The sequence below is a fragment of the Pleurodeles waltl genome, chromosome 6 (assembly GCF_031143425.1).
Source record: "Pleurodeles waltl isolate 20211129_DDA chromosome 6, aPleWal1.hap1.20221129, whole genome shotgun sequence".
Taxonomy (NCBI): domain Eukaryota; kingdom Metazoa; phylum Chordata; class Amphibia; order Caudata; family Salamandridae; genus Pleurodeles; species Pleurodeles waltl.
In genome coordinates, this window is record NC_090445.1 from 1,214,215,393 (window position 1) to 1,214,236,692 (window position 21,300).

Here is a 21,300-nt window from a genome sequence, read left to right on the forward strand (position 1 = left end):
AGTTTGTGAGGTTGAGAGCTGCGTCGTTGGGGTCGGTGGTGAGGGTGGGTTGGTTGGCGGCGAGAGCGGAGAAGAGTTGCTCTTCAGGGATCTTGTTCCACTGTCGACGAGGGATGGGTTGAGTGCGGAGGTGGGAGGTCTCGCGTCGGAATGTGAAGTGGACGCAGCTGTGGTCGGTCCAGTGTAGGGCAGAGGTGTGGCTGAAGAAGACGTGTTTGCTGGCGGAGAAGATAGGGTCGAGCGTGTGTCCGGCGATGTGGGTGGCGGTGTTCACCAGTTGTTTGAGGCCGAGGTTGGCGAGGTTGTCGAGCAGGGTGGTGGTGTTGGGGTCGTTGTTTTGTTCCAGATGGAAGTTGAGGTCGCCTAGGAGGATGTAGTCCGGTGAGGCGAGGGCGTGCGGGGAGATGAAGTCGGCGATGGCGTCGCTGAAAGAGGCGCGAGGTCCGGGAGGACGGTAGACGAGGGATCCTCTGAGGGTGGTCCTTGGGTCGGTGCGAATCTGAAAATGCAGGTGTTCAGCGGCGAGGGGGGGGTCTTCGGTGGAGGTGGTGACGCTGATGGAGTCTTTGAAGATGATGGCGACACCTCCTCCTACTTGGTTGGTGCGGTCTTTTCTGGAGATCTTGTAGCCTTCGGGGATGGCGGTAGCGATGTCTGGAGCAGAGGAGGCGTTCATCCATGTCTCCGTGATGAAGGCGACGTCCGGGGCTGTGGAGTCCAGGAGGTCCCAAAGTTCAACGGCGTGCTTGTGGACGGAACGAGCGTTGACCAGGATGCACTTGAGGTGGTTGATGGCGCGTGGGCTTGTGGTCGTGGTAGTTGCGTGGTGGAAGATGCGTTTGCAGGAGTTGCAGGCGAAGGGTCCATGGGTGCGTTTGGGGTGAGCTAGGAAGCAGGTTTTGGAGCGCCCTGGGTTGAGGGCGTGGAGGGTGGTGGGGTCGTAGCGGATCAGGGGGGCTTGGGGGAGCTGGGGACCAGGGGTCGTGGCGCTGGGCGCGGGCCAGGCGCAGACGGGCGCAGACGGGCTTGCCTCTGGCGCGCCTCCGGCGCGCCCGCTGCGCAGTCGCGCAGCGGCCGCCATAAGAGGTAGGAGGGGGGGGGAGGGGTCAGCTGGGGGCGAATGGGAGCTGGGGGGCGGGGGCGTGCAGGAGGTCGCGGCGGGAAAGCGCGAGGGAGGGGGGGGACAGGTAGAGTGAGAGGAGCTGGGGGAGGGGGTTTAGGGTGGAGGAGGGTGAGTGTTAGGAGGTTTGGAGATTAGGGAGAGAGATAGGAGTAGGGTTGTGAAGATAGGGGAGGGGGGTTGTAGAGGTGGGTGAGGGAGAGAGGTAGAGTGAGAGGATAGGGAGATAGGTAGTAGAGGGGGTGGCGGGAGGGGGGGAGAGATAGAGAAATAGATAGAGAAAATAGATAGAGAAGTCGATAGATAGGGAAATAGATAGATAGACAGATAGGTAGGTAGGAGGAGGTGGAGAGTGGGGGAGTTAGATAGTGAGATAGGGAGCTAGAGAGATAGGAAGATAGGAGGAGTGAGGGAGGTAGATAGCGAACGGGTTAGCTAGGGGTGAGAGAGGGGGAGGCGAGTGAGGGAGGGGGATGAGGAAGGAGCAGGAGGGCAGGCTCGGGGGAAGAAGACGGAGGAGGTAGAAGAGCCGAAGACAGGAGAACAGAAGACAGAAGAACAGAAGACAGAAGAACAGAAGACCGGAAGAGCAGAAGAACAGAAGACAGAAGCACAGAAGATCGGAAGAGCAGAAGAACAGAGAAGAACAGAGAAGAACAGAGAAGAACACAGAAGAAGAACACAGAAGCACAGAGAAGAACAGAGAAGAAGAACACAGAAGACCGGAAGAACACAGAAGAACAGAAGGGAAGAACAGAAGAACAGAAGGGAAGAACAGAAGAACACAGAAGAAGATTGCAGAGGGGGAGCGAGGAGGAAGAGACAGAGAGGAGGAAAAGAAGCAGGAGCAGGAGAGAAAGTGAGTGGCGCGGGGCAGGGCGAGGGGCTGGGAGGAGGGGGGTACTTACAGTTAGGTGGGTCTCAGGAACACAGGAACTCGGGAACTTGGAGGAGCTGCAGCGGCAGGGGGAGCGACCTACCCTTGGGTCAAGGGTCGCGACCACTGTCGCGCAGCGGCCGCCATAAGAGGTAGGAGGGGGGGGGAGGGGTCAGCTGGGGGCGAATGGGAGCTGGGGGGCGGGGGCGTGCAGGAGGTCGCGGCGGGAAAGCGCGAGGGAGGGGGGGGACAGGTAGAGTGAGAGGAGCTGGGGGAGGGGGTTTAGGGTGGAGGAGGGTGAGTGTTAGGAGGTTTGGAGATTAGGGAGAGAGATAGGAGTAGGGTTGTGAAGATAGGGGAGGGGGGGTTGTAGAGGTGGGTGAGGGAGAGAGGTAGAGTGAGAGGATAGGGAGATAGGTAGTAGAGGGGGTGGCGGGAGGGGGGGAGAGATAGAGAAATAGATAGAGAAAATAGATAGAGAAGTCGATAGATAGGGAAATAGATAGATAGACAGATAGGTAGGTAGGAGGAGGAGGTGGAGAGTGGGGGAGTTAGATAGTGAGATAGGGAGCTAGAGAGATAGGAAGATAGGAGGAGTGAGGGAGGTAGATAGCGAACGGGTTAGCTAGGGGTGAGAGAGGGGGAGGCGAGTGAGGGAGGGGGATGAGGAAGGAGCAGGAGGGCAGGCTCGGGGGAAGAAGACGGAGGAGGTAGAAGAGCCGAAGACAGGAGAACAGAAGACAGAAGAACAGAAGACAGAAGAACAGAAGACAGAAGACCGGAAGAGCAGAAGACAGAAGAACAGAAGACAGAAGCACAGAAGATCGGAAGAGCAGAAGAACAGAGAAGAACAGAGAAGAACAGAGAAGAACAGAGAAGAACAGAGAAGAACAGAGAAGAACAGAGAAGAACACAGAAGAACACAGAAGAACACAGAAGAACAGAGAAGAACAGAGAAGAACACAGAAGAACACAGAAGAACACAGAAGAACACAGAAGAACACAGAAGAAGAACACAGAAGACCGGAAGAACACAGAAGAACAGAAGGGAAGAACAGAAGAACAGAAGGGAAGAACAGAAGAACACAGAAGAAGATTGCAGAGGGGGAGCGAGGAGGAAGAGACAGAGAGGAGGAAAAGAAGCAGGAGCAGGAGAGAAGGTGAGTGGCGCGGGGCAGGGCGAGGGGCTGGGAGGAGGGGGGTACTTACAGTTAGGTGGGTCTCAGGAACACAGGAACTCGGGAACTTGGAGGAGCTGCAGCGGCAGGGGGAGCGACCTACCCTTGGGTCAAGGGTCGCTACCACTGTCGCGCAGTGGCCGCCATAAGAGGTAGGAGGGGGGGGGAGGGGTCAGCTGGGGGCGAATGGGAGCTGGGGGGCGGGGGCGTGCAGGAGGTCGCGGCGGGAAAGCGCGAGGGGGGGGGGACAGGTAGAGTGAGAGGAGCTGGGGGAGGGGGTTTAGGGTGGAGGAGGGTGAGTGTTAGGAGGTTTGGAGATTAGGGAGAGAGATAGGAGTAGGGTTGTGAAGATAGGGGAGGGGGGGTTGTAGAGGTGGGTGAGGGAGAGAGGTAGAGTGAGAGGATAGGGAGATAGGTAGTAGAGGGGGTGGCGGGAGGGGGGGAGAGATAGAGAAATAGATAGAGAAAATAGATAGAGAAGTCGATAGATAGGGAAATAGATAGATAGACAGATAGGTAGGTAGGAGGAGGTGGAGAGTGGGGGAGTTAGATAGTGAGATAGGGAGCTAGAGAGATAGGAAGATAGGAGGAGTGAGGGAGGTAGATAGCGAACGGGTTAGCTAGGGGTGAGAGAGGGGGAGGCGAGTGAGGGAGGGGGATGAGGAAGGAGCAGGAGGGCAGGCTCGGGGGAAGAAGACAGAGGAGGTAGAAGAGCCGAAGACAGGAGAACAGAAGATAGAAGAACAGAAGACAGAAGAACAGAAGACCGGAAGAGCAGAAGACAGAAGAACAGAAGAACAGAAGAACAGAAGACAGAAGCACAGAAGATCGGAAGAGCAGAAGAACAGAGAAGAACAGAGAAGAACAGAGAAGAACAGAGAAGAACACAGAAGAACACAGAAGAACACAGAAGAACCGAGAAGAAGAACACAGAAGCACAGAGAAGAACAGAGAAGAAGAACACAGAAGACCGGAAGAACTTTTGTAAGTCCTGTGTCACCTGTCAAGCCAGTCGCAAAACAGGTGGCACCCCAAAAGCTCCCCTTATTCCACTGCCTGTGGTTGGGGTTCCCTTTGAAAGGGTAGGGGTTGACATAGTTGCCCCCCTTGACCCTCCTACTGCTTCAGGCAATAGGTTTATCTTGGTGGTAGTGGACCATGCCACCAGATATCCTGAAGCAATTCCTCTAAGGACCACTACAGCTCCTGCAGTGGCAAAGCCCCTCCTGGGAATCTTTTCCAGGGTGGGCTTCCCAAAAGAGGTGGTATCAGACAGTGGTAGCAACTTTATGTCTGCTTACTTAAAGGCCATGTGGAAGGAATGTTGTGTAACATACAAGTTCACCACACCTTATCATCCACAAACAAATGGACTGGTTGAGAGGTTTAACAAAACTCTCAAAGGAATGATAATGGGACTCCCTGAAAAACTCAGGAGGAGATGGGATGTCCTGTTACCTTGCCTCCCTTTTGCTTACAGGGAGGAACCCCAAAAAGGAGCGGGCTTCAGCCACTTTGAACTCCTATTTGGGCACCCTGTAAGAGGTCCTCTAACACTTGTAAAGGAGGGTTGGGAACAACCTTTAAAAGCTCCTAAGCAAGACATAGTGGACTATGTACTTGGCCTAAGATCCAGAATGGCTGAGTTTATGAAAAAGGCCAGTAAAAACCTTCAGGCCAGCCAAGAGCTCCAAAAGCAATGGCATGACCAGAAGGCTATTCTGATTCAGTACCAACCAGGACAGAAGGTGTGGGTCTTGGAGCCTGTGGCCCCAAGAGCACTCCAAGACAAATGGAGTGGTCCCCACATTATTGTTGGGAAAAAGGGAGAAGTCACCTACTTGGTTGACTTGGGCACTGCCAGGGGTCCTCTTAGGGTGCTCCATGTCAATCGCCTAAAACCCTACTATGACAGGGCTGATCTCACCCTGCTCATGGCAACAGATGAAGGACAGGAAGAAGAGAGTGACCCTCTCCCTGATCTCTTCTCTTCCACAGAACAAGATGCTCTAGTGGAAGGTGTAGTTTTGGCAGATTGTCTTACTGCTGAGCAGAAAGACCACTGCATAAATCTCCTGGGTCAGTTTTCTGAACTCTTTTCTACTGTGCCAGGCACCACTTCTTGGTGTGAGCACACTATAGATACTGGAGACAGCTTGCCTGTCAAAAGTAAGATCTATAGGTAGCCTGACCATGTCAGGGACTGCATAAAACAAGAGGTTCAGAAAATGCTTGAACTGGGAGTGGTTGAGCACTCTGAAAGTCCATGGGCCTCTCTTGTGGTACTTGTACCAAAACCTCATTCCAAAGATGGGAAAAATGAAATTAGATTTTGTGTGGATTACAGAGGTCTCAACCAGGTAACTAAAACTGATGCTCACCCTATACCCAGGGCAGATGAGCTAATAGATACACTGGCATCTGCCAAGTATCTAAGCACCTTTGATTTGACTGCAGGGTATTGGCAGATCAAGTTATCAGAGGATGCTAAAGCAAAAACTGAATTTTCGACTATTGGATTGGAGGGCACTACCAATTCACAGTAATGCCCTTTGGTTTGAAAAATGCACCTGCCACTTTTCAGAGGTTGGTGAATACAGTCCTGCAAGGGTTGGAGGCTTTTAATGCAGCATATCTAGAGGATATAGCTGTCTTTAGCTCCACCAGGGATGATCACCTGGTCCACCTATGGAAAGTTTTGGAGGCTCTGCAAAAGGCAGGCCTCACTATCAAGGCTTCAAAGTGCCAGATAGGGCAAGGGAAAGTGGTTTATCTGGGACACCTTGTAGGTGGAGAACAGATTGCACCACGTCAGGGGAAAATTCAAACTATTATAGATTGGGTTCCCCCTACAACTCAGACCCAGGTGAGAGCCTTCTTAGGCCTCACTGGGTATTACAGGAGGTTCATAAAGAACTATGGCTCCATAGCAGCCCCTCTTAATGACCTCACTTGAAAGAAAATGCCTAAAAAGGTATTGTGGACAGCTAACTGTCAGAAAGCTTTTGAGGAGCTCAAACAGGCCATGTGCTCTGCACCTGTCCTAAAAAGCCCATGTTACTCCAAGAAATTCATTGTTCAAACTGATGCATCTGAATTAGGGGTAGGGGCAGTCTTATCACAACTCAATTCTGAGGGCCAGGATCAACCTGTTGCTTTTATCAGCAGGAGGTTGACCCCTAGAGAAAAGCGTTGGTCTGCCATTGAGAGGGAGGCCTTTGCTGTGGTCTGGGAACTGAAGAAGTTGAGGCCATACCTGTTTGGCACTCACTTCATTGTTCAGACAGACCACAAACCTCTACTTTGGCTAAAACAAATGAAAGGTGAAAACCCTAAATTGTTGAGGTGGTCCATATCTCTTCAGGGAATGGACTATACAGTGGAACATAGACCTGGGAGTACCCACCCCAATGCAGATGGACTCTCCAGATATTTCCACTTAGACAATGAAGACTCATCAGGTCATGGCTAGTCTTATTGTCCTTCGTTGGGGGGGGGGGGGGGGGGGGGGGTTGTGTAGGAAAGTACTATCTTGACTGGCATGTTACCCCCATATTTCACTGTATATATGTTGTTTTAGTTGTATGTGTCACTGGGACCCTGCCAGCCAGGGCCCCAGTGCTCATAAGTGTGCCCTGTATGTGTTCCCTGTGTGATGACTAACTGTCTCACTGAGGCTCTGATAACCAGAACCTCAGTGGTTATGCTCTCTCATTACTTTCTAAATTGTCACTAACAGGCTAGTGACCAATTTCACCAATTCACATTGGCATACTGGAACACCCTTATAATTCCCTAGTATATGGTACTGAGGTACCCAGGGTATTGGGGTTCCAGGAGATCCCTATGGGCTGCAGCATTTCTTTTGCCACCCATAGGGAGCTCTGACAATTCTTACACAGGCCTGCCATTGCAGCCTGAGTGAAATAACATCCACGTTATTTCACAGCCATTTACCACTGCACTTAAGTAACTTATAAGTCACCTATATGTCTAACCTTTACCTGGTAAAGGTTGGGTGCTAAGTCACTTAGTGTGTGGGCACCCTGGCACTAGCCAAGGTGCCCCCACATCGTTCAGGGCAAATTCCCCGGACTTTGAGAGTGCGCGGACACCATTACACGTGTGCACTATACATAGGTCACTACCTTTGTATGGCGTCACAATGGTAACTCCGAACATGGCCATGTAACATGTCTAAGATCATGGAATTGTCACCCCAATGCCATTCTGGCATTGGGGAGACAATTCCATGATCCCCCGAGTCTCTAGCACATACCCCGGTACTGCCAAACTAACTTTCCCGGGGTTTCACTGCAGCTGCTGCTGCTGCCAACCCCTCAGACAGGTTTCTGCCCTCCTGGGGTCCAGCCAGGCTTGGCCCATGAAGGCAGAACAAATGACTTGCTCAGAGAGAGGGTGTTACACCCTCTCCCTTTGGGAAAAGGTGTCAGGGCTGGGGAGGAGTAGCCTCCCCCAGCCTCTGGAAATGCTCTGATGGGCACAGATGGTGCCCATCTCTGCATAAGCCAGTCTACACCGGTTCAGGGATCCCCCAGCCCTGCTCTGGCGTGAAACTGGACAAAGGAAAGGGGAGTGACCACTCCCCTGACCTGCACCTTCCCTGGGAGGTGCCCAAAGCTCCTCCAGTGTGCTCCAGACCTCTGCCATCTTGGAAACAGAGGTGCTGCTGGCACACTGGACTGCTCTGAGTGGCCAGTGCCAGCAGGTGATGTCAGAGACTCCTTCTGATAGGCTCTTACCTGTGTTGCTAGCCTATCCTCCTTCCTAAGTAGCCAAACCTCCTTTTCTGGCTATTTAGGGTCTCTGCTTTCGGGAATTCTTTAGATAACGAATGCAAGAGCTCATCAGAGTTCCTCTGCATCTCTCTCTTCACCTTCTGCCAAGGAATCGACCGCTGACTGCTCTGGACGCCTGCAAAACCGCAACAAAGTAGCAAAGACGACTACTGCAACCTTGTATCTCTGATCCAGCCGCCTTCTCGACTGTTTTCCTGGTGGTGCATGCTGTGGGGGTAGTCTGCCTCCTCTCTGCACTAGAAGCTCCGAAGAAATCTCCCGTGGGTCGACGGAATCTTCCCCCTGCAACCGCAGGCACCAAAAGACTGCATCACCGGTCCTCTGGGTCCCCTCTCAGCACGACGAGCGTGGTCCCTGGAACTCAGCAACTCTGTCCAAGTGACTCCCACAGTCCAGTGACTCTTCAGTCCAAGTTTGGTGGAGGTAAGTCCTTGCCTCCCCACGCTAGACTGCATTGCTGGGTACCGCGTGATTTGCAGCTGCTCCGGCTCCTGTGCACTCTTCCAGGATTTCCTTTGTGCACAGCCAAGCCTGGGTCCCGACACTCTAACCTGCAGTGCACGACCTCCTGAGTTGTCCTCCGGCGTCGTGGGACCTTCTTTTGTGACTTCGGGTGAGCTCCGGTTCACTCTTCTTCGTAGTGCCTGTTCCGGCACTCCTGCGGGTGCTGCCTGCTCCTGAGAGGGCTCCTTGTCTTACTGGGCACCCCCTCTGTCTCCTCACGCAATTGGCGACATCCTGGTCCCTCCTGGGCCACAGCAGCATCCAAAAACCCTAACCGCGACCCTTGCAGCTAGCAAGGCTTGTTTGCGGTCTTTCTGCGTGGGAACACCTCTGCAAGCTTCTTCACGATGTGGGACATCCATCCTCCAAAGGGGACGTTCCTAGTCCTCTTCGTTTTTGCAGAATCCATAGCTTCTACCATCCGGTGGCAGCTTCTTTGCACCCTCAGCTGGCATTTCCTGGGCATCTGCCCAATCTCGACTTTGTCGCGACTCTTGGACTTTGTCCCCTTGTTCCACAGGTACTCTCGTCCGGAAATCCATCGTTGTTGCATTGCTGGTGTTGGTCTTCCTTGCAGAATTCCCCTATCACGACTTCTGTGCTCTCTGGGGGTTATAGGTGCACTTTACACCTACTTTTCAGGGTCTTGGGTTGGGCTATTTTTCTAACCCTCACTGTTTTCTTACAGTCCCAGCGACCCTCTACAAGCTCACATAGGTTTGTGGTCCATTCGTGGTTCGCATTCCACTTTTGTAGTATATGGTTTGTGTTGCCCCTATACCTATGTGCTCTCATTGCAATCTACTGTGACTGTACATTGCTTGCATTGCTTTCTATTGCTATTACTGCATATTTTTGGTATGGTGTACATATATCTTGTGTATATTTGCTATCCCCATACCGACGGTACTCACTGAGATACTTTTGGCATATTGTCAGAAAAATAAAGTACCATTATTTTTAGTATATCTGTGTATTGTGTTTTCTTATGATATTGTGCATATGACACCAGTGGTATAGTGGGAGCTTTGCATGTCTCCTAGTTCAGCCTAAGCTGCTCTGCTAAGCTACCCTTTTCTATCAGCCTAAGCTACTAGACACCTCTTCTACACTAATAAGGGATAACTGGACCTTGTGCAGAGTGTAAGTACCCCTTGGTACCATTACAAACCAGGCCAGCTCCTACAGAAAGGCAGAGATTACAGACGAGGTTTTGGTCCGTATAAGGGAATTTAGCGTGGGACCGAGGACAGAATCGGAATGTAGTCCAATCTATGAGGCTTCCACGCGGTCGGCCCGAACAGGCCCGAGTTGGGCTCGTGCGCCCCAACGGGCGAGTAAAGATGTTTGTTCCGACGGTACCTAAGTGTTGATCGAAGGTGTAACGCGATCAAAACAATACCGATGAGAAATAAAGAGTTTTCAAGCTTTTCCGAATCGAACTATTGGAGCGAAAGGAAACACGTCCGAACCCGATGGCAGAAAGAAAACAATCTAACATGGAGTCGATGCTCACGCGCAATGGAGCCGAAGAGGAGGAGTCACTCGATCCCGTGACTCGAAAGCAACTTGTAACACACCGAGCCCAACACTAGATGGCAGATGCATAGCATCTGTATCTGCAGCTACACATGCCATCGGAAAAAAATAATATATATATATATATAATAATAATAATGTCTCAACGTTGTATTTGGGGCCTTCTTTGATGTGGATGATTTTTCCCATCCACAGAAGATGGGTACTGTTTTAACCAGGAAAAGTGTGGGAGCACCAAACAGTAGAACCTTTCCTATTTTCTATTCAATTTCAATACATTTTTGCTTTCCAAATGTACGCCAGTATAGAATACAAAACAGTTTGCAAACTACCCTCACAATCATACATATTATGGGTAAACCAAATTCAGAGTTGGACATATAACCAATATACATAAACTCACAATTTTCATTATTACCTTTCAAAAATGCATCACTATATTTTTAACCCATTTTTCGTTCATTAGATTTTACTGTATGAATTAATGCACCGTCAATATACAATAAAAAATAATTATAAGTTACAGCTTGGTTGATGGCTCTATATATTGCCTGTTTTTGGACAACAAGAAAATACTATAGATCCCTGCGACCAGAAAAGTCAGACAGACGTAAAAGTATGCTACTGTTGTAACTCTAACATCAGCATCAAAAATTATAGCTTAAAACATTGTCACCTATTTCTATATTTTACTACTTACCTTAATTGTTTTTTTATTTCAATGATTAGTTTCTTTGGGCAACTCATGAGCAATCTACACCCTTGCTGAATTCACAATTTTGTCTACTTTTCAGAAATCAGCTTTTCAGGTTCACCCATGGGGCTCACCCCCCTTCCTACCCCTCTTAACCAAATCCAAACAGGTATAAACCACAAAAATTGGAAACACTGAATACCAATTAAAATAAATACATTTTAATAAAAACATTTTTCTCCCATCTTTCCAAAAAGAAAGACTGTTGGTACATGTTGTCTTTTTTCCCCAGCTCACTCCAAAGAAAACTGCAAATCCAGGGAAACTTTAGAATCTCCAAATTGTAGGGAGAAAAGTATGTAAGTGCTCCCCTGATACATTTTTTGGGTGGGGGGGATGAATAAGGAGCAAGGTGTCGTGTAGCAGGGAAGAGGGGGAAGCATAGCACCCACAGGGTTAAGAGACAGGTCAGAAAAGAATGCAGTTCACATTTACAACACCACGTGTAAGGATCCAAGCCAGGAGGTCATGAACAGAAGAAAGATTGCATGCCCCCAACCCTGCATTCATCCATGCAGCCATTACTCTTACGGTGCACTGGTGCCATATTGAGACTGCCCAGACCTCCCCCTGGCATCCTGCTCTCCTGCTGTAGACACAAGCACAGTTCCTGTTGGCATTCTAAGACCTTAATGCCAGCTCCAAACACCATCAGCTCAAGAAATTCGGGTCACATGTGAACAGCGTTGCCATCTTGGCACTCCCCATAGCATGCCAGCTCGGTATTAGGGCAGGACTTTCAACAATATCACGGTACCCAGGAAGCACACAAAGAGTTTTGGGACACAATGCTCCCTGTGCAACCGATTAGCAGCCTTCCTCCCTCACTGTGGCATTGAATCAAAAGCTGCAGTGGTGCTCCTAAGATTGCTGTCCATTTTAGAGTTCACTAATCTCAGTTTACAGAATATATGCTTTTAATTAACACTGAGATGTAACTGTTGTTACTGTATTACTATATTTGCTATTTACAGACACAACCATTACATAAATAATTAGGCATTCAAGCCAAACATGCTTAAGTGCTAAACATAAAAGCTGGGAAAAGTAAAGATGAGTACTTTTTAAAAATTACAAATTCAATATTAAGGAGACAGGTCTTCAGGAATCTGTGCACCCAGAAATGAAAAAGGAAAAGTGTCTACTGAAAAATGATTTTCTATCATCAAGTCTAGTACTCATTACTATGCTTCTTAACTGTATAACCATAGTAGATAACTTTACGAAAGAGCATAAACAGGTTTATTCGAAGAAGTCATTAACCTAATAAAAAAAAAAAAATACCTCAAGCTTTTTCATCGCATCCTGTAAGAGATTCAAACAGTACTTAATCCAACATCGTGCAATTTCAGCTTTTCTTCGTCCAAGAATTTCCAGGTATTCTTGTTCTGCTTCAATCCAATAAAATACATAAGGACAAAATAAAAAAATAAAGAAAACCTTGATCACAGAAAGTATAGTCGGCAGATGGTCACCCAACATTTGATTACATTTTAGAGAGATTCTAAAGCAGAACAGGAAAACAAGTTCAAATTCTACAAATACATGAAAAACACAATTTTAACGTTAACAATTTATAGCTAAAATTAGATACTTTCAAAAGTTACAAGGACTAAAAGTATGGGCAACTAAAGTAGCAATTTTAAAGTGTGTCTCATTGCACAGGGTGATGAAGAAGTTATTTACCTTTGGTAAATATCTTTCTAGTGGATCTAGGGCAGACTCCTCACCTTTTGAATAATCTCCTGGTGTCACACTGGATCCGGAAACATTTGCAGCATTTCTCCTGCACACTACTACATGGTGTTGTGTAGCTCTGTGCCGATGTCTTTCTACTCAGAGTGCTTTCCTGAAGGCAGTGGAAGGTGCGGTAGGGTAGAATGTACTGGACCAACATAGCCCCAATGGACAATTTATAGGACCCACTTGTCTGTTTTGATGGCCTGCAACTCTTGGAGGAAATATCCAATTACTGGCGAGGAGGGGAGGGGGGAATGGAGCTGCATATCGTCCTTTTTGTCTTTGAGAGCCACGGCCTCTGCTACGAAAGAGCTGAAAACCCTGTTGTGCTGAAAGACCAATCTGGTGTTGACACATGGGAAAATATATACTGTAGGAACAGAGGGGGAAAATTTGCATTGTAGTAGCAGAAAGACCCAAGGAACGTGCCATGGCTCTGCTCTACTTGAAAGTCTGAGTCAAAGTCTTCTTTGACACCAAAAAGGTGAGAATCATCAAAATGTATTTCAATTAAGGATGTCTGGATGTTCCCAACGCAGCTCATAGACCTAATCCAGGCATGTGTACTTGTTGCACGTTAACTCACCTCCAGTCTTGAGCGCAATCTGCTGCATCACGGCCACCCTGAATCACTTGAGTAAGGCACGTTAAACATTGTGCAGAACAGCCTGCAAGACTTCAACCACCATACCCCAAAGGGCATGGGAGTAACAGCAGAGGAGACAAATGGCATTTACGGATCTTAGAGCAAAGCTTGTGGACGAAAAAATTATTTTGCCAAACGTCTCTAGCTGTTTAGACTCCCTATCAGGAAGAGAGATAGGGAAAGCATTTGTGTTTCCCCTGCTGGTTGACACCTGCACCACCAGTTTTTCTGGAGTTGCATGCTGTGTTACGAAAGCAGGACTGTTAGGTGCAGGGCTATGGGAACAGGCAACCTGCATTTTAACAGGCGGCCCTGACCAGGACTTGGACCTGGTGTCCAAAAGGGTGTCAGTAAGTAATTCATTAAATGGTAACAGTGGCTCAGTGGGAGCGTGGGCAGGTTATGGAAGTGCTGTCAATATATTAGTTTCCACTAACATGAATGGAAATTGTAGATTTAACATTTCAGCTACTCTTCGCATTACTATAGTTAAAAAGGGTCGCTCTTCTGTTCCAGGACCTGGGATGACATAAGGCCACTATCTGGTGAAGTGTAAAGACCACAGGCATTCTGAAGCTCTTCATAACAGTTGTCCACATCATATTGGGGAACATAACCACCCGTCATCGTAAAAGTAGTTGTAAGAATCCGTGGCAAAAATATTTTGTGAAGTCTGGGCCCTACCACCTGGTAAAGACAAGGTAGAAGGATCAGAGCGGTTGCCGATAGGTTGCTTTCCAGTCAGTGCTGGTTTCAACTTCGGTACAGATCATGATTTATTCAGTTCAGAGTCTGATAGCACTATAGGCTCCATATCCTCATATGGCATCTACTTGAGTGGGATTGGTGCATGGAATGGCTTAGGAGTCGAAGTAGTCACCAGAGTCAGTGCTAAACCTCATATAGGTCCAAAGGGCATGGACAACGCTGAAGCAAGGCCCTTGCAGAACCCTGAGACCGGAAGGCTCAACAGAAGGAACCGTTAAGAGGCCAAAAATATGAAGCATAGCCTACCAGAAGACCTCTACTTCCTGCATTGTTACCAAAAGCCCTGGAAACCTAGGGTGCATTGGGACAAGATACAGAATCGGTTCCAGTGGAGATCAGGATCAATATGGAGAGGCACTTTGACACCCCCTCTGGAGTTAGAGAGTGTTAGGATGGAGTAGCTTCCTGTTTGGATTTTTTGTGTTTTTTTTGTTCTATGTGCTCAAAGACTTCGACAACGACCTTTTGCTGGAACGTGTCTAATTCCTTTTTATCTCGATAGGTTACTGCATTAAGACATCATGTGATTGGTAGCATTCATTTGTGCGCAGTCACCACAGGCCTCGGAGTCGTGGTCTGACTACAGGTATCGCAAACAGACCTTGTGAGGGTCCATCACAGACATCTGTCTACAGCAGTCCTTGCATGGTTTAAACCCTGTTGTTTTAGGGGTTGATGTTCGTCTTGCGCATCGGATAAGACTTTGTCGGAAATTTTGGAGAAAGACTAGGGAGATGCCGTGGATACATATCTGAAGGCGCAGAAACAAAGGTACTGGCATCAGTGCACAATGTCACTTAGCAACATGAAGGAAAACTTCTCTGAAAGTTTCCAGATCGCATCCAACCCCTGGGTATTATCCACAAGGTGAGGATTCTGCCATTAGAAGCATTCGTCAGAAAGTGGGAGTCGCTCAATGTGTGGAGGAACCTCGCTTATTCCCATTTCAGTAATCTTTTAACCAATAAGCTGCTTATTGTTAACACAAATTTCAAATCAAAAGATAAACACCACTGAAACACTGCAAAACATAAGGAGCAATCATAAATGTTTAAAACAAGTGCGCCAATATTTACTTCATCAGTTTTTTTGAAAGTACATCAATATAATAATGTATGATGCAGTAAGTACAATTTACATGAGTGGAAGGAGGCACCACTATCCATTAAATTAAATTTTAAATTTTTACAGACACCTAAACCAACTGCTTCAGATGCTCTATTCAGTATGTGACTGTCATACAGGGAGTTACATACTGAGTTGTTAGCAAGCCTGACTTCTTCTGAGATGTTTTGAAAAAGACACAGGCATCAGATAGTGCATTTTAACACACAATTTTCACAAACACTTGCTTAAAAGCCACTGAGGTGCCAAATCAATAAAGCCTAATGCAAGGAACTTATCCCATTTTTAGGTCGAGTGTAAGCGTTCGACCTCGTGTATACTTTTAAGGATACTTATACTGTGGGTTTAAAGCAATTTAATTTGTTGGTTGCAGTGTCCTTTAAAAATCCTTGCTCGCTAGAGGTCAGTTCTGCCTCTTTCCCTCCTTTTTCTCTTTCACAGAAGGGACCAACCACTGTATAATTACACTTTGTCCAGTTTATCTCTTTTGTAGGGGAATATTTTCAGTTTTTCCCTGCTCGTCTTACACTGTGGGTGTGTGTTTCAAATCAGCCACGCTTCCAGGTGCAAGTCCTCTAGAAGGTCTCCCTCCCCCCCAGCTCCCTCTGCGAACATAAAACAACAGCAGAAGGGGGGCGTCTACAAGGTCAGCTCGCCCTCACTCTCGTTTTTGTTTTGTAACTTAAACTACGGTTGTGAGTTGTCGTCCTTGCTTCCATTGTTTTTCTTAAGACCACAAGGCTAATTGCAATAACAAAAAATACCCACTTGATTAAACACCAGCCGCAGGTTCCAATTAGCATACTACTCGCCTTAAAGCTCTTCAAAGCCATGTCAGGGTAGTAAGAGCTATATAAATACAATTACAAAAGCTGTTCAGCAATGTAGGTCTTTTCTCCCCCTTATTATCTCACTTCCTTTGGACCGTGGTATCGCCAGCATGCATTTTCCTCTAATTTGGAGCAGTTGTGGTCTTCCTACTCTTGGGGCTGGAGTGTAGTCTCTCCCCTGGTGTGCCTAACCCTGCCTCCGGGTTGGTTTACGCTGCCTGGGTTGCAGGGCGGCTTGTTCCAAGTTGAGAGGTAGGCACACTGCAGGTCTCTCAGCAGCCCCTGCTCGAGTCACACTCATGGAAGTTGAGGATTTTCCTGGAAGGGAGCAGGCCTTGGTGGGTGGATCTGGTGTATTTGGTGCGGGCGGGGCTGCCGATTCCTTGTTGGCGGTGGGCCCATTGCAGGTGCTCCTGTGTGTGCCCATGGAGGTAGGGCGGACGAGCTCCAGGCTTCCTCTATATGTGCTCAGGAATGCCAGTAATGTTCAGGGAGAGGTCGCCCAGGTCAGCTCAATGGCAGAAGAGGGGGAGCAGCGGTAATCATTAACACCCCCTCTGGTCACTGATGGAACGCTCCACTGTGTAGTTTGCAGCCGCTCTTCCAGCACTGCAAAATCTCACACATGTATATGGAGTGTATGTCATATATTACAAATCCACACTCTTTAAATCCTCTTCTGGTGTTTTTACAGTTTTATCCACAAGAATCACGCTAGCCGATGCTCAGCTTTGCTAGATGATGAAGCTGGTCTTGGCATCCCACTATGGATAAGAGCTTTCGGTTGACAAAAGGGGCATGCATAAAAACGAAAAGGTTACTGCTGGGCGTTCCTCCATTTGACCGGCTTGCTCTCTTCTTTCTCTTCTCTGGGAGCCGGTGTGTCATGCCCTGGCCTGCCTGGGGTCCAACGCTCTGCCGCAGTGTGCACAGTAACACGTCTGGACTGTCTTGTATACACTTTAGCACGGGAACGCTGAGAGACCAGAGCAAGCACTGTGTAGACAGAGATGGGAAAGATAGCCCTGTGTGGTACTGCTACTCCACCTAGGCATGTTCCCCAACATGTTAATCCAGGAACAGGACATAACCAGCCAAGTGCCTGCCCCTAGATCTCAAGGAACCTTCTACCAGCCTGGCAAAGTAAAGCTGCTATTCCACCTGGCAGGCAGAGACATGCCCTCCTAAAACAAACAACCTGACCATGACACATGGCTTTACAGCACACCATTACCTAAAACATGAACAAATCCTCGTTGTTTACCTTAAATCGGCAGGGAAAACAAGTGCCTTTTTCAAGACAATTAAACTAACTGTGACAGAATACACCCCTTGTATGCTTCATCTGGGTATTTTAGGCTTTTCAGTGTTCAAATGTATGAATTCTAATTTTTTTAGTGGCAATGAATTGAAAACAAATAGGAGCATCATATTTCCACATTGTTCACATGTCTGCGTGAAGTTTTTTGCCATGACCTTCTACTAGTGTGCTAATGAAAAGCTGTATTTCTTTGCTCAGTGTTTTCATTTTTTGTCACAAGACATGGCAATCCTATTTGGAATGCCCACAGATTATTGATCCTGCAGTGTTTAACAGTAACTGGCCCCACACATAAATAATTTGTGTTTAATGAATGAAAATGTTAGTCCCAAAACTAAGACGGTGATTGTCATCCTTGTGCCTCGAAGAAATGACCTCAACTCATCTACACCTTGGATTATTTCATTACTTTGGGATGGTAACAAACGCTGCAGCAAGTAGAGTGAGTCTTTAGTGTAGGAGGCTGGCCTGTTTTGTAGTGGGTACCTAAGGTACTTATACCTTATACCTGGTCCGGTTATTTTTTCTTAGTGAAATGTAGGCAGTGTTTTAGCAGCTTAGGCTGTCTAGAGGTAGCTGTAGCGGAGCAGCTTAGGCTGAACTAGGGGACATGCAAAGCTCCTGCAATACCACTATAGTTACACAGTACTTAGACACAATAAAAACAATACTCAGTGTTACCAAAAATAAAGGTACTTTATTTAAATGACACAAGGCCAAAAAACTCTTAGAGGCAATACTCCTTCTGAAGGTAAGTATTATACACAATTTATCAACTAGTAACCAAAATCAGGTAAGTACACAGTCAGAAAATAGTGCACACATTGAAAAACACAATATATTGCAATAGGCCTAGGGACAACACAAACCATATACTAAAATAGTGGAATACGAATAACGAATGTCCCCCTAGGCAAGTGTAGTGTGTAGGGGGGCGCTGGGAGTGTAAGAAAACACCAAAAGGTAAGTAAAATACCCCACCCCAGAGCCCAGGAAAACAGGAGTACAGTACAGCAAGTTTCTTCAGAACACACTACAAGTCGCGATAAAAGATTTTGCAAGGACCAAGCAAGACTACAAGAAACCAATGATCGATTCCTGGACCTGAAGACCAGTGAAGAGAGGAGACCAAGTCCAGAAGTCGAAGAAGAGTCCAGCTTGACAGATCACCCGGAAACTTTCAAGACAGTAGCTGAATCGAGTGGTGTACTAATTTTTAAAATTTAGTAAAGATTCAACAAACTGCGTCAAAGCGCCAAAGTTATTAGCAAAACAAAAAACGCTTTTCCTATGGAATCTAGGTCCTAATTATAACTACTTACTGGCAACCGCCAGTAGGTACAAAAAAATTATATATATATATATATATATATATATATATATATATATATATATATATAAAATATGTCACTTACCCAGTGTACATCTGTTCGTGGCATTAGTCGCTGCAGATTCACATGCTGTGCACATCCCGCCATCTGGTGTTGGGCTCGGAGTGTTACAAGTTGTTTTTCTTCGAAGAAGTCTTTTCGAGTCACGAGATCGAGGGACTCCTCCCATTTCGGCTCCATTGCACATGGGCGTCGACTCCATCTTAGATTGTTTTCCCCGCAGAGGGTGAGGTAGGAGTTGTATATGCTAGTAATAGTGCCCATGCAATGGAGTGAATACGTATGTACATAATGTAGTTTAAAGTAATATATTTACAAATATACAGATGTTCAAGATCAACTTCTAAACGGCTACAGGCTCCCGGGGAGGCGGGTGGGCGCATGTGAATCTGCAGCGACTAATGCCACGAACAGATGTACACTGGGTAAGTGACATTTTCTGTTCGATGGCATGTGTAGCTGCAGATACACATGCTATGCATAGACTACAAAGCAGTAATCCTCCCCAAAGCAGCAGTCAGCCTGTAGGAGTTGAAGTTGTTTGAAACAATGTTCGTAGTACTGCTTGGCCTACTGTGGCTTGCTGTGTCGTTAGCACATCTACACAGTAGTGTTTGGTAAATGTATGAGGCGTAGACCATGTGGCTGCCTTACAAATCTCGGTCATTGGTATGTTTCCCAGAAAGGGCATTGTTGCTCCTTTCTTTCTAGTGGAGTGTGCCTTTGGTGTAATGAGTAGTTGTCTTTTAGCTTTTAGGTAACTAGTTTGCATACATTTTACTATCCATCTGGCTATGCCTTGTTTGGATATAGGGTTACCAGTATGGGGTTTCTTGAATACGACGAACAACTGTTTAGTTTTACGAAATGCTTTTGTTCTGTTGATATAATATATAAGGACTCTTTTTATATTTAATGTATGCAGTGCTCTTTCTGCCACTGAGTCTGGCTGTGGGAAGAGTACTGGAAGCTCCACTGTTTGGTTTAAATGAAACCGTGAAGTGACTTTTGGTAGAAATTTTGGATTTGTGCGGAGAACCACTTTTTGTGTACTTGTTTAAAAGGTTCTTCAATAGTGAAGGCCTGTATTACGCTCACTCTTCGTAATGAAGTAACTGCTATTAGAAATGCCACTTTCCAAGTAAAGAAGTGTATCTGACAAGAGTGCATGGATTCAAAAGGTGGACCCATGAGTCGTGTAAGTACAATATTAAGATTCCACGAGGGTACTGGTGGAGTTCTTGGAGGTATGATTCGTTTTAGTCCTTCCATGAAGGCTTTAATGACTGGTATGCTAACTAGGGATTTTGTGTGTTTAATTTTGCAAATAAGCCGAAATTGCCGTGAGGTGTGACTTGATGGATGAAAAGGTTAGATTTGCTTTTAGTAGGTGTAGTAAATAACCTACAATGTCTTGTATGGACGCATCCAACGGTATGATGTGTTTTACTTGGCAGTAGAAGACAAATCTTTTCCATTTGTAAGCATAACAATGCCTGGTGCTAGGTTTTCTTACCTGTGTAATGACTTCCATACACTTGTTTTGAAGATTTAGATAGCCAAAGTCTAAGACTTCAGGAGCCAGATGGGTAGATCTATGTCTGGTGTCCCCCACTAGCGAAAGTGTTTTTGTAGTACCTAGGGATGTATTTCCCACTCGTGAGTTTGCTGATGATCCCGACAGATTGTCCGCTAATTGATTGTGAATCCCTGGGATGTACTGAGCTATTAGGCAAATATTGTTGTGAACTGCCCAATGCCAAATGTTTTGTGCTAGGAGGCAAAGTGATGAGTGTGTTCCCCCGTTTGTTTAAGTAGTACATTGTTGTCCTATGGTGTGTTTTGACAAGAATGTGTTTGTGAGCCAGAAGAGGTTGAAAAGCTTTTAGTGCTAGAAAGACTGCTAGCAGCTCTAAGTGATTTATGTGTAGCTGCTTTTGCTTGTTGTTCCACTGACCTTGTATACTGTGACTGTTGAAGTGTGCTCCCCACCCAATCATTGATGCATCTGTTGTGCGAATGGCGTGAGGCACAGGGTCTTGAAAAGACCACCCTTTGTTTAAATTTATGGGGTTCCACCACTGAAGCGAATAGTGTGTTTGGCGGTCTATCAACACTAGATCTTGGAGATGACCCTGTGCCTGCGACCATTGTTTTGCAAGGCACTGCTGTAAGGGCTGCGTGTGTAACCGTGCGTTCGGGAGAATTGCGATGCATGATGTCATCATGCCTTGGAGTTTCATCACAACTCTGACTGTGCAATGCTGATTTGGTTGTATTTTCGGTACCATGGTGTGGAGAGGACCTGGGGGACGCAAGAAACACTCGCCATCATAGCCCGCGGGGCACATGCGCGGCCGGACCGGGCCTGGAACTGGTTTAAGGCGCGCAGCGCCACTTCACCGTGAGAGCGCCCGGCCGCGGCGGTGGTGCCACGAGCACCCGGAGCTCGTTCAACACACGTCCACGGGGGAGGGGGGGGGGGAGAATCTTCCCCCCATCTCACTGGAGGATCCAACGCCTGGAACCTGTTGTCAGCAGGGGGAATCGGTAAACGCAACGTGGGTCTGCCCCCCCCCCTTCTGCCCACGCTGGTCAGCGGGCCAAGTGGCAGGGGGACCCTGTCCGCCCAGGCCAAAACCTACCTCAGAGGTCACCAGGAGGGCCGATGTCCCAGAACGTGAAGT

General features: G+C 47.3%; 1 protein-coding gene across 2 annotated transcripts in view; it reads right to left on the reverse strand.

The window, feature by feature from the left end:
* Positions 1–21,300, reverse strand: part of KIFBP (kinesin family binding protein) — a 353,399-nt gene that overhangs the window by 247,329 nt on the left and 84,770 nt on the right. Inside the window, exon 6 of one of the 2 annotated variants that reach the window (XM_069240522.1) lies at positions 12,077–12,180. In XM_069240522.1, the coding sequence (XP_069096623.1) occupies positions 12,077–12,180 (104 nt within the window). Of the gene's footprint in view, positions 1–12,076; positions 12,184–21,300 lie in introns of both variants that reach the window. The other variant, XM_069240521.1, reaches the window with a different exon arrangement.